This window comes from Leuciscus leuciscus, assembly GCF_965113295.1.
Source record: "Leuciscus leuciscus genome assembly, chromosome: 6".
Lineage (NCBI taxonomy): Eukaryota > Metazoa > Chordata > Actinopteri > Cypriniformes > Leuciscidae > Leuciscus > Leuciscus leuciscus.
The window spans coordinates 2,152,474-2,170,819 of record NC_138730.1 but is presented as its reverse complement, the minus strand read 5'-3'; the positions used below and the strand labels follow the sequence as shown (position 1 = coordinate 2,170,819).

Genomic DNA, 18,346 nt, shown 5'->3' with positions numbered 1-18,346 from the left:
TGCCATTTTAATGCAACATTAACAACATTTGCCTCATAGTCTGCCTAATTATTGAAAATGTTAGTGGGTTGTATGACTGGCATTAAAAAAAAGTGGGTCGCAGTAGGCAAAAGGTTGAGAAACCCTGCACTAGAGTATGTGAAATATATCCATAAAAACTTGAAAATCACTTGCTCTGGTCCATATATGAACTATATGATCAAACCGCTCTCATACTCCGCATGTTGTTGAATTCTCCGCTGTGATGCGATGATCTCATGCGTGATACAGCGCAGTGATTGGATTGAACGAGCTCTTTCTCATTAATAAATGCAGAGAGTCGCTCAGAACCGGCTGATGTACAGAATCGTTCTCTCCAGCCCCGGCAGCCAATAACACACTCCGAAAGCACGCTTCTACCTCACATTCAGCCAATCACACGCTCCGAAAGCATGCTTGTACCTCAGATACCGTGACGGCGCTTCCACTTTGCTTTTTAAATTCACATTGTAAAGTGGAGAGATTGAGGTCAGTCAAGAATCAAAATGCTTAAAATCACTTCAACAGTTTAACCCCCTGAGGTCGGCGGTATCGCCGGCGATACCAGCTCGCTTTTTTTTATCAGTGTAAAAGAAACTCATAAATACTCTGTTGACTTTGATTTTCCATAGGAGTTTCATACATCAATCGATTCTGTTAAATGTGTATTATTTTTGTGTATACTCACAATAAAAACAAAGTGTTGTGCTTTTTGCCAAATAAAGAAAAATAAACACGAAGCGAGTTCTGCCTTCTCTCTGCCACTGAAGTCCATTCTGAAACACGTCCGAAAATGAACAATAACTCAGCGAATACTCAGTCAAACAGGCATAGAGACACACAGGCATGAAGCTTGAATTCTCTTCTTTTAAATGAAGTAATTTATATAAAAAAACTAATATTCTCATCTTGTGAAATCTGTATTAAAAGAGAGCGATTCCAGTCAAGCTCATCTCAGCTCATTACGTTTTAATCTGCCCCGCCCACGGAGAGCGCGCGCTATTCAAACGCAAATGACTGAGACGATCCCATACAAACTGTGAACGCCCCCATATCAGCTCGAGAAAACACATCAAGTTTATTCAGATCAGTGTACTTGTCTACACTGTCTCGCAGCGCTGTGAGGAATAATAATAATGGAAAACGTACCTCAGAAGTGCTGGTATTTCGAGGAGCAACGGATGGAATACTGTAGTACGTTTTTTTCATTCTCAAGTAAATCGCGTTTCTGTCTGTGTGTGAATGAATGAACGGCAGAGATGCGCTGTTTACCACAACTCGCAAAAAGACGGTTTAAATTTGAATTGCGTTTCTGTGTGTGAATGAATGATCTGCTTTTAGCAAACTATTTTGCTATACTGAGTAAAAATCAACTGAAATATGTTGAAATAAAATGTATTTGTATAAGCAACGTATTAAACTGCAAATTAACATTTATATTCCTTATAATAAAAACGAAAGACCTATGTTACAGACAAATGAAAGACAACATTTCGTTGATTAGTTTTGGATAGATTACACATTTTTACTGTAAAATATCTGCCACCTCAAATAAGCTTTTGTTTGCCAATTTTTGCTAATATGTTAAATATAGTATGTTTTGTCAATGTAGGCTATATTCGAAGTAATGAATCCTTAACTTTGAAATATGTATGGTAAAATGTATACTTTAGTTTTTACAAAGAAAGATTACACTTCAATTGTTGTTGTAATTGTAACCTTTTTAATAAAAAAAATATATTTACAAGGTAGATGTAAACAAATTTTAAAAGGTAAATATAAGCCTTTTCTTTAAATGATTTTTATTGTGTTTTATTATTGACAAATTTGGGGACAGGATACATATTCCAAAACTGAAAATACAGTATGAGAATTAACTGCACAATTACTAGACATGTTTTCCTTGGATATTATACAATTTGCAAGCAAAATTTGTGAAAAAAAAAAGAAAAAGAAAATGCTTCCAACTGTGAACCACTTTGGTAGAATATATATATATATATATATATATATATATATATATATATATATATATATATATATATTGCTCTTGCATTCTTTCTTGTGGCTATAGGTGACACACCTGAATGAATGGCTCATTAAGTATGCGGGCCCCATTGTCTCCTCAGGTGTGAACCACTACATATGCATGATGCTGTTGAATGGTTGACGCCCCTTGCGCATATTGCCTTTACAAACAAAAAGTGTTTTACAAGATTTAAATCAATGTATTGTGTTATGTGAATGATAAGGGCAGGATGATTTTCACATCATTTTGAAGAAAAAACTCTAGGCAACGACATCCATTAGTCAAAAGTCTTATTGTCACATATTTAGTATGTGTTTTGTGGCCTTATTTCAGAAACTTTAGTTTTTAGTTTTTTCAATAACCATGCATAAACATTATTCTCTCAAAAATACAAACATGTACATGCATGTTGCTCACATATTATGGTAGCCCTGTTTGTGCTAAATAGAGTGTAATTATACCTTTGCCATTAATATGTTTATAAGCAACTGAAAAAAGCACCAATGTCAGGGCATGTCAGAACATCTCAAGGACCCCAAAAACTCCTCAGACCCCAGAGGGTTAAACTAAAACACTTTATACTCAATATCTGACAGCGAGTCTGAGTTCACATTATATTTTTGTAAACATTTTCACCCCGTATTTTGTGATCTGAAGATATCTCTTCCTCTGTCTGTCTTATTTGCTTATGAAGATGATGTGACTACAGAAAATAGAGTTTTCTTTTCTTCTGTCTTATTTTCTTCTCTCTCTCTGCTAATGTAGTTTAAGCTCCTGTAATATGACAGATGAAGGTTGTTCTGATGTGACTTCAGCTCTGAAATCAAACCCATCACACCTGAGAGAGCTGAACCTGAGTGTGAATACACTAGGAGACTCTGGAGTGAAAAACCTCAGTGATCTACTGATGAACCCACAATTCAAGCTGGAGAAACTACAGTTAGTATCATTATACTGTACAGCAATTACACTGTGACTGAAGTTTATTTATTTGAAGACAGCAGGACTTATGTTTTATTGTTTATAGCAGTGCACTTTCTGGGTTTTCCCTATTGGTCACATTTTTATGTGTTTTTTATCTAGTTAGTAATTGTTTAATTTCCAGCATTTGATACAATGTACTGATTGTGTACATGCAGAAATCTGCCTTTTCAACAGAGAATAAAGAAGATAGATGTCAAATAAATAGTTAAAATGAAAGAGAAGAAACAGTATCTTCCAGCACACAGAACTAGTGTGACTGGGTTTTAAAACAGACTACTGGAAACTAAATGTTGCTGTAGCTCTTCAATAAGATGATCATCATAGATGTGAACTATTGTTATTTCTCTGTCTTCAGTCTGAGTGATTGCAGTATTACAGAGAAACAGAGTCTCATCCTGACTTCAGCTCTGAAATCAAACCCATCACACCTGAGAGAGCTGAACCTGAGCTGGAATAAACTAGGAAACACAGGAGTGAAGCACTTATGTGCCGTACTGAAGGATTCACACTGTAAACTGGAGAGATTGAGGTCAGTCACATTCACATACAAGAATCAAAATGCTTAAAATAACTTCAACAGTTTAAACTAAAACACTTTATACTCAATATCTCAAAATGAGTCAGAGTTCATATAATATTTGTGCAAACATTTTCACCTTAGTATTTTGGGATCTGGTGAAATAAAGATGAAGATTTATCTTCCTCTGTCTGTTTTATTTATTATGAAGATGATGTGACTACAGAATAGTATTGACTTTACAGAATAAAGAGTTTTCTTTTCTTCTGTCTTATTTTCTGCTCTCTCTCTGCTAATGTAGGTTGAGATGCTGTGATATGACAGATGAAGATTGTTCTGATGTGACTTCAGCTCTGAAATCAAACCCGTCACATCTGAGAGAGCTGAACCAGAGTGGGAATAAACTAGGAGACTCTGGAGTGAAAAACCTCAGTGATCTACTGATGAACCCACAATTCAAGCTGGAGAAACTACAGTTAGTATCATTATACTGTACAACAATTACAATGTTATTGAAGTTTATGTATTTGAAGACAGCAGGGCTTATGTTTAATTGTTTATAGCAGTGCACTTTCTGGCTTCCCTTTCGAGAGTGGTAACTCTACATTGCGTAGCAACGCTGTGGGAACTCCTCCCTCCTCCAATTATGTTGAAATCTTATGGGCTAACGCCAGCTTGGAACAGCTGGCCAATTGTCGCGAAGTATGCACATTTTGATGACAGGCTCGCGGGCAGTATAAAATGTATGGGCGCGACAATTACGTCTGAATCTCTTTCTTCACGCTGCCATCATGGAAGCTGCACCTGGAGGACTAGCAACCTTTTTCTCCATGCATCCGATGGCTTTAACTTGCCAGATTTGTGCGGGCCCCATCGACCTGCCCGACGAACATGAGTTCTGTCAAGGATCTGGAGTTGACGTGGAACGCTCCGGACGAGCCTACTAAGAGCAAGCTGGACTTGTGGTACCTCCAGTCGGGCCGCCTCCAGGCTGCTTCGAGGAGGAGGACTCCATTCTTACCGGACGTCCACGAGCATGTGGTGAAGTCGTGGTCTGCACCCCAATCGGCGTGCAAAACTCTTCCACGCAGGCTATGTTTGCCCACATGGACGGGGCGGAAGCCCACGGCTACATCCCCTATGTTCCTGCAGGCGACAAATGCAATGTTTGTGTAAATGCTGTATCTGTTTGTGTGAGTTCCACAATAAAAACACGTATCCCTTCACAAAAAGAGCTTTTTCCTCCTCTTACACCCAACACTGTGTCACTCGCCCTGCCCCAGAGCAGCGCAGAGTCGCAGCCCATAATGGCCTCTCGAGGGCGAGAGAGTGCCAATATTCGGCTGCCAGCCTATCCTCCACGAGCTGTTTCCCCGCCAGTGCTTCTAGCCTTGCTGGGGAGGCTTTGCTCCTTGCTCTCGCCTCTGTGAAGCGCATTGGAGACTTATACACGTTCTCGGTGAACGATGATTGTATCTGTTTCGGACTTGGCGACTGCAGCGTTACTCTCCGGCCAAGACGGGGCTACGTGCCTAAGTCACTCTCTACACCGTTCAAAGCACAAGTTGTTTCTATGCCTGCTTTATCTGCTGAGCCTTCATCCTCGCATGACGCTCAGAGCGTTGTTGGCCCTGTCAGGGCTTTGTAGATGTATGTGAAACGCTCAGTGCCTTTCTTCGGTCGGACCAGCTTTTTGTGTGCTTTGGTGGATGTACTAGGGGACGTGCTCTCTCAAAACAGAGACTTTCTGACTGGATTGTGGACGCTGTCGCATTGGCCTAAGAATGTCAGAGGAAAGATTGAGCCTTTAACATCAGAGCTCATTCGACGAAGACGTTTGCCTCTTTGTGGGCCTGGTCTAGAGGGATGTCTATCCAGGATTTATGTCTTGCTGCTGGCTGGTCTTCTCAGAACACCTTCGCCAGATTTTACAAGCTGGATGTACCGTCTATGGCGTCGCACGTGCTTTCAAGAGCTTTGAGTTTCTTACTCGTGTATTGTGAACTTTCTAGATGTATGCAGTGGTTACCGCTATGCTGTTGACTCTGTGTATATGGCTACTAGTGTTTAAGCCTTAGGGGTCTAAGGTGTTTTTGGGGTCCTTGAGACGTTTTGAAATGCCCTGACATTTGTGCTTTTTTCAGTTGCTTATAAACATATTAATGGCAAAGGTGTAATTCAACTCTATTCAGCACAAACAGGGCTACCATAATATGTGAGCAACATGTATGTACATGTTTTTATTTTTGAGAGAATAATGTTTATGCATGGTTATTTAAAAAAATAAATAAAATAAGTTTCTGAAATAAGGCCACAAAACACATACTAAATATGTGTCCACAAGACTTTTGACTAAAGTATGTTGTTGCCTAGAGTTTTTGCTTCAAAATTATCTGAAAATCATCCTGCCTAATCATTCACATAAAACAATACACTGATTTAAACTTTGTAAGACACTTTTTGTTTAGAAAGGCAATATGCGTGGGGGCGTGAATGATCATGAATAATGCTGTGATTCACACCTGATAAGACAATGACCTGCATAATTAGCCTTTCATTCAGGTGTCACTGAGAGGGCACAACAAGAAAAAAAATGCGATATATATATATATATATTAGGGATGCACCGATAGGATTGTTTTGGGCCGATACCGATTTCAACAAACAACTACTGGCCGATACTGTTACCAATATTTGTCTCTTACATACAATACTATACAGTGCTAGCTAGTTTATTTCTTCATCAAATTATTCTCACTGAACATGGATTGGATCCATTTAATATTCATCTGACCAACATTATAAGAGGGGCACAAAATAAGATAAAAAAATACAATAACAACCTTCAGAGGTGATTTTTTTCTATCCAATGTTTCTTTAATTAACAACATGAACTCATATTTGACGTATAATAGAACATATTTCTTTAACCTGTTAAGCTGAAACGCCACTTTTGAAAAATCCCCAGAAATGACATACCCAAACTGAAACACATACAGTTCATGAACCCTTTGCACTAAAAGCACAAGTATGATCTCATTTGAAAGCTGACACCTGTTAGTTTATTGTAAATGTAGAATTAATTATTGTCATAATGAAAATTTTTTTTTTAAATAGCTTCAAAGTTTTGTAAAGTTATTAGAAATTTATTTTTATGAAACATCTTCATGAATATAAAATTGAAGTTGGCCCTGGGGCAATCTAGAAATGCACTGCAGCTAAAGCCATATGTGTGACCATGTTATATTTAAAATCTGAAAATGATAAGTCTAAAACTCTGTATTTAGTTAAATGTTTTTCAAGATCATGTCAAATTACTTTATTTTGATTAGACTCTAAAAATGCAACTGATGTTTAGTCATCATCTAAGTCATCTATTCAGTCTATTGTCTCTATTGTTTTGTGGTGCAAACGAGCCCCATTCAGTCTCAGTCTCCCCAGTACACATTCACACACCTCTCCAGCCTGGTTATGGCTCTAAATATGCATATCTTTTGTCTGCATTATAGTTACTAACGACTGGCTATTCACAGGCTATTCATAGGGTTTCAGTCCCTAATTTATTTTATCAAAGTTCTCACTTACATGTTGAAACTGTATCAAATGCACTAAAACATTTCAGAAAAGCATTACTATTTAGAAAAAACCCCATAAAAGAATAACTTCTAGGTGACAGGTGCACCTGAGCTAGCTAGCATGTTAGCTTAGCACACCATCAATACACGACCATTTATGAGATTAAAACTATGTTTGTGCTTCAAACTTATTTCATAACTCAAGTCGAGTGTTTTAAATAATCTTCTGTGATCTAATTTGGCTTCAGATAAAAAAAAAATCTGAAAGAAAATATATTATTTATAGTATGCACGATGATAAAGTCTATATCGATTAGCATTACATTATAAATATAATCTATTATTATAAAAATACCTGGCATTGCTTGAAGAACACTCAAATATCAAATATCATTTGCAATCATGTTTATTGTCTTCAAAACGTCTATATCTGCATATTACAGCGATCTCTGTGTTAGCTTTGTGTGTAGCTGCTATCAGTGACGTCCTTGAAGGTCACATGATTATGTCTCTTCTTCATGTTCCATATATGGAGTATTTTTGTGCATATAGCGCCCTCAGGCTATTGGTATGAATTGAAAACACAGCACATCTCAGTAAGAAGCGCTCATAATGATTACATCGACGCATTTGGGTATAAATTCAAGAAATATTATTCCTGTCTATAGAAATATGATGTAAATCTATGAGAATATATCAATATTTCTCCAAGTCTGCACATTGTTGAGCTAAAAGCCCTGAGGGACGTTGTTTTGTGAAGCACTGTCATGACAACAGCACGGAGTTTTTTTTTCTGAATGGACCAGCTGACGCTCATAATTCATATTAAAGGGATCAACGCATTTTTTCATTTCATAACTCCTGACACAAATTAAGACATAACTGTCACTATAAGTTTCTCAGAATACAATAGTTGTCAAATACTGAAACTTGAATCTTATATCTTTTTAATGATGTATAGTTTGTCAAGGTAAAACATTTAATCTGATAGTAACTTTGAACTAAATAAATAAAAAAATGCTTCAGTGCGCCGACGCACTGGTGCAGCTTAACAGGTTAATAAACTTAACAAATGCCAGTGTTATTGCTTTATATATCATGTATAAATTTTGCTACTTCAGAAAAAGATTGACTGCTTTTCCCCCACTAAAGTGCAGTCTGTTTCTTTTATTGTCCAAGACATTTGAGCCAGCACTGAATAATGGTTTTCTGTTGGCGCTTGAGCATGGTGCACACCAGAAGATCAATTCATTTTAATTGAACATAGATCAGATCTGTTTAAGAAAGATAAAAAAAAAATGCAAATATGACATGACATACTTCAAAGAATTTACCTTTGCAATAAAACATTACTTCTTAACAATAGAATCATATTTAAAACTATTATGATAAAATGGCTTAACTCATGAACAGTTTATTCAGTCCTTGTGCATGGTGGACTAGAACATTGAATCATTCCAATTGAACATAGATCTGTTTAACATAAAGATTAACATATTACATGACAAACTTCAAACTCATGAACAAGTTCATTCAGTCCATTTGCTGTTATCAAGTATTAAGGTTGCTGCTTTAGAAACAGGGGCAAGTTCTTCTTTATAAAAATAAGCTTTTCTGCCTTTTCACAGTACAGTCTGTTTCTTTTACTGTCCAAGACATTGGAAGTAGCACTGAACAATCGTTCACTGTCGGTGCTTGTGCACGGTGAACACAAATACTTGCGTGCAGTTTGCGCAAGAGACGGAAAGCGACCTTAATTGACACACCAGTATTGAAGAGGATTCTCATTTCTTTCAATTGGGATTTCTGCGAGGTAGGCATCCATTTGTGGCATGGTAGGGTTAATCCTAAATCCATGTGATAAATTTTCCTCCAGAACTTCATCGAACATGTCACACAGACATGTTCATTGTCCTTAAGCGACTTTTTGGCTTTTGGGGTTGTCCTCTGGGTGGCGCACCGTGTCTTTTCCACCACTTCCGTCATTCAAATCCAGCTGTGCTTGCAGCATCATGCATACTGCCTGCTTTTTGTCTATATCGAAGTAGTTATCTTTGTATCTTTGGTCTAACACTGTTGCGATACAATACAGAGGTTCTGAGTCATTTTTAGCAAAACGCTTTGTCACCGCGTCTAGTAGTGTTTTTTAATTTTTAATTTTATTGGTTTTTACTCCCTTGTCAGTTTCAAGGTCCTTGCTCAGTAGTCGCTTTAGCGCAACAATTGATGGAATCACATCCGCTGCAGATGCTCCAGATGCACTCATCTCCCTTGTTAGTTGCTCAATTGGGTAAAGAATAGACACTGTGTTCTCAGTTAAACACCAATGATGGGCAGTAAATGTCACAGGCAGAACAAAATGTGCACTATAAGCCGTGATTGCTTGCTTTTGATCCAAGAGGCTTCTCAGCATATACAAAGTACTGTTCCACCTTGTTGAAACGTCCTGCTGAAGAATTTTTGGTTTCATACCCAACTGAATTTGGACACTGTGTAAGCGCGAGTACACAAGAGTTGAATGCTTAAAGTGGCCTACTATTTGTCGGTATATTGGTATCACGTCATATATGCTCCGTTGACATAACATGCCCTCGTTGACAGCTAATTGTAAAGTGTGTGCTACGCAGGGTAAACTCGCGACATCACTGACATCTATTGCCTTTGTAATGTTTCTTGCATTGTCTCTGACAACTGAATGGACCTTGAATTTGTCGATTTTCCACATTTCAAGCATTGTGTTGAATGTTGAAGAGATTGCCTCTGCGGTGAACCCGTAAATTCTTGTGCGTGCAACAATATTTTTTTAATTTTGAAATCTTTATCAATCCATTGCCCAGTGAGACTGAGCATACAGGTAGGGCTTACATCAGAGCTCCAAATGTCGGTTGTAAAACTGATGGCTGAAATATCAGTGGCCAAGAGCTTGTGTATATGCACGGCTACAACATGGTACATGTCTGGCAGGCACACGTCTGAAAAATATCGCAGACTAGGTAGGGAGTAACATGGCTCAAGGTGTTCAACAAGCCTCCGAAACCCCACGTCTTCCACGACGGAAAATGGCTGATCGTCCAGTGCAATAAATTCTATAATTTTCTGGGAAATACCTTTGCTTTGATGTTGTCTTGAGTAAACTTCTTTTACTTTTTCCAATACCTGAGCCACAGAGGGTGTCGGAACACTGGGAGGCGGCAGTTTTTTCTTTGCAGCACTGAGGAATGCAGCATGCTGTTCAGGATGCTTTTTCAGGTGGCAGATTAAATTGGATGTGTTGAAATTCTTAGCCATGCTACCCCCTCTTGATATTTCTGCTGAACACTCGTTGCAAATGGCGATTTTTTTGGTCTTTATCAGAGATTTTGAAAAAGGCCCAGACCGCAGATATTTTTCCGAGACTTATTCAGCGCGCATTTCTCACGTGAATGCTGAGTAATCACTCACGTGATTTACAACTTCCCCACCCCGATCCACATCGGACAAACTTTTTTCTTTTTGTTTTCTTATATAAACTATTTTATTTTGTACAGATTTAATTTTGTATTGTTAAGTATTTAATTATTTTACCCAGAGAAAAACGTTGAATATGCAACAGACATGCAACTCGTTTGATGTGGCAGTACATTGGTGCATCCCTAAAGTACATATATATATTTTTTTTATTTTTTTTTATTTTTTTTTATTTAGTATATAGTTAACATTATAATCCAAATATAAATGAAAGTCAAAAGCTAATTTTGAGTACACAGTTATACCTGAAAACAAATCCTGTTCAAATAGGCCATATGGGCCATTCTACAGAATTGGATCAAAGTTAGAGTTGGAAACATCTTGAACATTTTTTTTTATTTTTTTTTTTACAAATGTTGTGTGCATGCAAATTGTATAATATCAAAGGTAAACACTTCTAGTAATTGTGCAGTTAATTCTCAGAACGTTTTCGAATATTCATTCTCTCCCCAAATTTGTCACTAATAAAACACAATAAATAATTTGAGAAGGCTTATGTTGACCTATTGAGATTTTGTTTACATCTACCTTGTAAATATATTTTTTGCATTTTTTTTTGCTATTTATTAAAAAGTTTTCACACGTAAACCAACAACAATTACGATTTTAACAATATTTCAAGTGTAATCTTTCTTTGTAAAAAGCATATATTTTATCATACGTATTTCAAAGTTAAGGATTCATTAATTTGAATATACATTGGAACAAACACTATAATAACATTTTAGTTGATAAGCCAATATACCTACTTTATTTTTGACAAAACATCCCATATTATATATTTAACATAGAAATTGGCGAAACAAAAACTCGTTTGATGTGGCAGTAGTCTATTTTACAGTAAAAACTTTATAATTTATCCAAAACTAATCAACAAAATCTTGTCTAAACATTCATATTTCATCTGTAACATATATGATATATTAATATATGGCTTATAAATGTTCATTTGCAGTTTAATATGTTGCTTGTACAAATACATTTTATTTCAACATATTTAAATCGATTTTTACTCATCTCAGTATAGCAATATAGTTTGGGTAGATGCGTTCATGTAAAATAAACATATTTCCTAATGTAAGTGCGTGCAACAACAGTGCGCATCTGTGCCGTTTATTCACACAGAGAAATGCAAATCATATTTAAACAGTCTTTTTGCGGTTTACAGACACTATTCCAGATCCGATTAGAACAAAGCACTTAAGAATAAAGAACTTACTATTCACAATCCTCAGCTGAATCCGTTGCTCCTTGAAATGAAACCGATTCCAGCACTTCTGAAGTAAATTTTCCATGAATATTATTACTATTGCGTTATTATTATTCCTCACAGTGTCACAAGCCGACGTAAAGTACATGAATCTGATTAAACTTGATGTGTTTTATCGAGTTGTTGTGGGCGTTGACAGGTTTGCATGGATCGCCTCAGATAATTTGCGTTTGAATAGCGCGCGCTCTCCGTAGGCGTGTTCACATTAGCAGATAATGAGTTTCCATTGGATAATTTAATAGCAGACACTTAAATGTTCATAAATATATATTGCCCATGCCTGGTTGACTAGTATTCGCTGAGTTTTGGTTAAGTTTACAGACGTGCTCCAGAAAAAAAGTTCACGGAGACGGACAGGCAGAAAGCACACATTTTCTTTATTTTACAAAAGCACAATGTTTTGTTTTGATTGTAAGTGGACACATAAAATAGTAGAGATCTTACAGATTCTTTTTTCATATAAATTTATTCTGTATGACCATAAATGACGGAGTATTTTAAGTCTATTGTGCTACTATGTGAAGAAAATCCAGCAAATCGATTTGCGCATTTGTCAATCCCTAAGGGTTAATACAGCTTGTCACCGATACCAGTGTTGACACTGTGTTTAACCCTCATGCTGAGTGCTCATTGTGTTGTGTCTGCCCTGGATCAGTGCAGCCTTCGTTTTCATTGCGTTTGGATATGCAAATTTTAATAGGGTCGGAGCTGATGTCTCATTGGTTTAGTTCCACCTATCGGATGCGAGCACTCCTAGTGGCGCGGCTATTTTTGCTGACTGTCTCTTCCGTGGCTGGTGTAGCTTGACCCTGTTTCTCCGGGCTTATCTACACTACTCTCACGGCGGGATTTAATACAGTTCCCGCAGCGTTGCTGTATTTGATTGTAAATGTGTCCACTTACAATCAAAACAAAACATTGTGCTTTTGTAAAATAAAGAAAATGTGTGCTTTCTGCCTCTCCGTCTCCGTGAACTTTTTTTCCGTGAACAATGCGTTAGCCGTCGTGTTAAATGTTTGATCAGCTGTGCAAGTGTTTAGTCGTGATTCTGACGCAATTGTCGCACCCATGCATTTTATACCTCCCGCAAGCCTGTCAGTATTTGCAAACTTCACGACAATTGGCCAGCTGTTCCAAGCTGGCGTTAGCCCATAAGATTTCAACAAAAGTGAGAAGGGAGGAGTTCCCGCAGCGTAGCTATGCAATGTTTTGTTTTCCCGCCTCTCAGGGAACTGAGGCTACGATAGTAACCAGAGACGGTTTCCCTATTGGTCACATTTGTATGTGTTTTTTAATTTTTTATCTAGATAGTAATTGTTTAATTTCCAGGATTTGATACAATGTACTGTGATTGTGTATATGCAGAAATCTGAGAGAAATCTGTAGAAATCTGAATCTACAACAGAGAATAAAGAAGAGAGCACACAACTTCCAGCACACAGAACTAGTGTGACTGGGTTTTAAAACTAAAAACTAAATGCTAAATGCTGCTGTAGCTCTTCAATAAGATGATCATCACAGATCTGAACTATTGTTATTTCTCTGTCTTCAGTCTGTATGATTGCAGTATTACAGAGAAACAGAGTCTCATCCTGACTTCAGCTCTGAAATCAAACCCATCACACCTGAGAGAGCTGAACCTGAGCGGGAATAAATTAGGAAACACAGGAATGAAGCACTTATGTGACGTACTGAAGGATTCACACTGTAAACTGGAGAGATTGAGGTCAGTCACATTCACATACAAGAATCAAATAGCTTAAAATCACTTCAGCAGTTTAAACTAAAACACTTTATACTCAATATCTCTTAAAGGGGACATATCATGCTAAATGCACTTTTTTAGCCCTTAAATGCATTTTGTTGTATATTTGGAGTGTTTAGAAGTACAGAAAAGATGAAATTATTCTCTTCAGGTGCTTCGTTGATATCTTTATATTCTGTTTTGGTCATATTTTTCAACCGGTTCAGATTTTTCTGTTATCTATGACGTTTTTTGAACTATCACGTCACAGTATTTGCAGCGGAACTGCCAAATAAGGACATTGACTTCCGGCCCAACACTTCGAGCAATCCGCCATTATTATTTCTCGCTGCAATTTTGTAGTCCAAGCTAAAGGATGCAGAAGTTACGAGAGGGTAAGTTAAAATGTTCGGTTGTTGGATGTAGTAACTTAACCCACACGCTTCATTACACCGTCTAATTTAGATGAACTGCCGCGCTTGTGACAGGAGCATGTTTAACTGAAAGAACGAGCAGAGAGAGAGACCCGGTCGCGCGCGCGCTCACTCTCTCTCTTCAGAGCCAGGCGAAAGTGTAAACAAGACATCACCGTCTCCAAACTAGACGCTGTCTTGCTCTCTCTCCCTCGGACATATTAATCAAAATAAATCGACACGGTGGTAAAAGGTCGGAAGACCAAAGTTTCATGTGTAAATACAGTAACTTACACACCATTGCGATACATCCATATGAAGACGTTGTTCTGCAGGTTCGTCGTCTTCATTTTCATCTCGCTCCGGCTCTGGCTCGAACATGTAAGGCTGGCTGGACAAGTCTTCCGTTGTTGACATTTTGTTAATAACGTGTGTATAAAAGTTTCTGTGCGCTAGATAATCCTATCTCTGCTACCAGACTACAAAAATGGCCGAACGGGGTGGAGTTGAACCGAGTGTCACCGCTACAACCTGGAGAGGGGGCGGGGTATGAAGTGTCTCAATATTATTTAAAGAGACCGCACCAAAACGAGTTGCTTTCAGAAGCACATTAGAAAAGGGGTAGAAAAAGGGGCCTGTGGAGCTATAATAATGAGGAATTCAGACCCAAGCATTGCAGTTCCGCTTTATATAGACTACAAATGTATGATTTATATGTAAAAAGGAACAATTTAAAAGCATGATATGTCTCCTTTAATTAGCCTGAGTTCACATTATATCAAATTATTCACATTCATGATATGTTTCTATGATAACCTCTCTTCCTCTGTTTGTGCCTTTCTAGTCTACAGGACTGTGGCATTACAGATGTTTCTTCTTTAACTCAGTCTTTGACTAACTCAAAAGCACTGCAGTTTTTAAAAGAGCTTGATCTGAGTTTCAATAAGATAGGAGACTCACAGCAGCGACTCAGAGATGAGCTACGAGACTCAAACTGTGTCCTGAGGTGAGGAAACATCACTGAGATATTAAAGAGATCTTCATTTAGGAAATTATCATTAAGCTTAATTGCAACAAAGGGTTTGTGTGAGAACAAAATGTGAAGTTATTGAAATGTTTAACACAAAGGAGGAAAGAGAAGAAAAGCTCACTGTCACAGCTTTATACATCAACACCTGCTTTATTAACTGTGTCAGTAGAAGTGAATCATTTCAGTGTGAAAACAGACTTGGTCAGATTGTAGGAAAACGCTGCACTCCTGCTAAAATCAGTGCAGTTCCAGCTTCAGCTCACAGCGTCCAGCTCACATGAGAAATGTCTCTGTCTCTAGTGTGTTTTTACTGTGACAAGCAACACGTCACACTACTTTACACTTACTTTACTCTCAGTTATTTACTAAGAGCCTACAAACATGTTTAAACTAGAGGACAAATGGCTTTAACTAAAGGTTTGTGTTTGAACTCAAAATAACATTTGGTATTTGCTCCCTGTGGTTTATTCCATACGCCGTACACTCATTAGTTTCTCCTTTACAGAGACTCAATAGGAGTCGCACCGACACACACTGACAAACAAATGAACATGATTCATGCTTTACATCTATTATATTTAAAAACACAAATATCTATGCAACATCATGTAAAGTCAGTAATTAATCTGATTAAAGGAATTCAATTTAACTTATTTTTACTCAAAAAACAGTAATTTAAATATTATAATTTGCAATTTGTTCCACTGAACACTGATTGTTTTCTCTTCTGTTTTACTTTACAGAGTTTATGAAGATCGATCGTCAAACGTCGGTGGATTGTTTACATCATGGTTTAAATCTGTGAAATGGTCATGAGAGGAGCAGAAACCATCAGGTGATCCACAGAAGAGTCTCACTACTGTCTATGAGGAGAAATAAATGTGTGATTAATGTGTAAATGTGATTCATACAGGTGGAAGAGACTCAGAAGAGGTTTTGTTTTAATTAAAGGTGGAACAGGATAAATCATGGGATTGTATTATGTCCTGCAACATCTCCACAGATCTGGGACTCATGCAAGGATCTTATTTGTGGACTTCAGCTCCGCTTTCAACTCCATCATCCCGGACATCCTCCTGAATAAACTAACCCACCTCTCTGTACCACCTTCATCTGTCAGTGGATCTCCAGCTTCAGACAGACAGCAGCGAGTGAGGCTGGGAAACTCACATCTAGGACCTTCACCATCAGCATTGGTGCTCCTCAGGGTTGTGTGAGTTTGTTCTGTGCTCTTCTATAACTGTCTGGTTTGGGTCAGCCAGTAAATCAGACAGAAGAAGACTGTAATGGACTGTTAGGACGGCTGAAAGGATCATTGGTGTGCATCTGCCCAACCTTCAGGACTTGTACATCTCCAGAGTGAAGAAACGGGCAGGAACATCATCACAGACCATCTCACCCCGGACACGACCTGTTTGCTCTTCTGCTGGCGTTACAGATCTCTGTACACTAGAACATCTAGGCACAAAAACAGTTTTCCCCCACGCTTAAACAGCTAACACAGCAATTACCACCCGTTTTATCATTCATTCTCAGTACTCGAGAGAGAGAGGCAATAATTAGATATTGTATTATAATACAAATGTAGATTTGCAGTTATCATTTTGTCTCAATATGTAAAAATTTTAGGTAAAATCATACCATATATTGTATTGTTTTATATTGTATTGACAACTCATCAATTAAATATTTACTGTCGTTATATTCTGCATAATTTGATGTTTTTAAATAAATACTGACAAATGCAAGTTTTAGGGCTGGATGATATGATGATTTATATAACATTGATATAAGTGATCAAATGTATTTAGACCTATATATTGTATTTATATAAAGCGTTTGCAGGTGTTGGAAAGTTTTTTCTTTCTTCAAAGCAGACCAGGAGACGTTGGGATCACGTTCAAACAGAAGAGTTTCTTTATTTGAGCGCGGCTGTGGTTCGTCCAACAAAATCTAAAGTATGTAACTGTACATGGTGTCTTATAGGCATTTTAGGAGGAGGGACTTCTGAAGGTGGAGACCCTAGTCTGAGAGCACTACCAGTCCAATTGAATCAGCATAGCTATTCAAATGCTGATACTGGCCAGGAACTCCGGTTCCAAGGGCCATCCCAGAGCCATTAAAGACAAAAGGTGAAAATCTCCCCTACAGCTAATCCAATCAACCTAACGATTCAACGTCTAGGCTGAAAGGTGAGAATCTCAGTGATCTGACTCATTTAAAATACAATAGAGAAAACAGGACTGGCAGGAAAGGAGACTCTTGCTGGAGACTCAATAATCATCTGAAATCAGTCTTCTAAACTTTATCAGTTTGTATTGGAATCTAAATTAAAACCTCAAATGCTAAAATCAGTATACTTCACCATGATGTTATGTAAGGAAGCATATCTGAAATAGATTCTTAAATTTGTAACCCTTCAGTCCCCTCTTTGAGAGTTCTTAAAAACTCTCACAAAATACAAATTTAGACAATTTTAATTACTGTATTGTAACCCTGACTTAAACACTGTATTCAGTTGGCTTTAACCCTCTGGGGCCTGAGGGGTTTTTGGGGTCCTTGAGATGTTCTGATATGCCCTGACATTTGTGCTTTTTTCAGTTGCTTATAAACATATTAATGGCAAAGGTATAATTACACTCTATTTAGCACAAACAGGGCTACCATAATATGTGAGTAACATGCATGTACATGTTTGTATTTTTGAGAGAATAATGTTTATGCATGGTTATTGAAAAAACTAAAAACTAAAGTTTCTGAAATAAGGCCACAAAACACATACTAAATATGTGACAATAAGACTTTTGACTAATGGATGTCATTGCCTAGAGTTTTTTCTTCAAAATGATGTGAAAATCATCCTGCCCTTATCATTCACATAACACAATACATTGATTTAAATCTTGTAAAACACTTTTTGTTTGTAAAGACAATATGCGCAAGGGGCGTCAACCATTCAACAGCATCATGCATATGTAGTGGTTCACACCTGAGGAGACAATGGGGCCTGCATACTTAATGAGCCATTCATTCAGGTGTGTCACCTATAGCCACAAGAAAGAATGCAAGAGCAATATATATATATACAGTGTTGGGCAAGTTACTTAAAAAAAGTAATTAGTTATAGTTACTAGTTACTTCTCACAAAAAGTAACTGCGTTAGTAACTGAATTACATCATTACAAAAGTAACTAATTACCAGGGAAAGTAACTATTGCGTTACTTAAAAAAAAAAAAAAAAGTTTAAATATAAGAAATT

General features: G+C 37.4%; 1 protein-coding gene across 1 annotated transcript in view; it reads left to right on the top strand.

The window, feature by feature from the left end:
• Positions 1-18,346, top strand: part of LOC309501906 (uncharacterized protein) — a 482,458-nt gene that overhangs the window by 217,662 nt on the left and 246,450 nt on the right. The window contains exons 14-16 of the mRNA XM_082174162.1: positions 2,813-2,986; positions 3,387-3,560; positions 3,850-4,023. Coding sequence (XP_082030288.1) covers positions 2,813-2,986; positions 3,387-3,560; positions 3,850-4,023 — 522 coding nt within the window. The remainder of the gene's footprint in view (positions 1-2,812; positions 2,987-3,386; positions 3,561-3,849; positions 4,024-18,346) is intronic.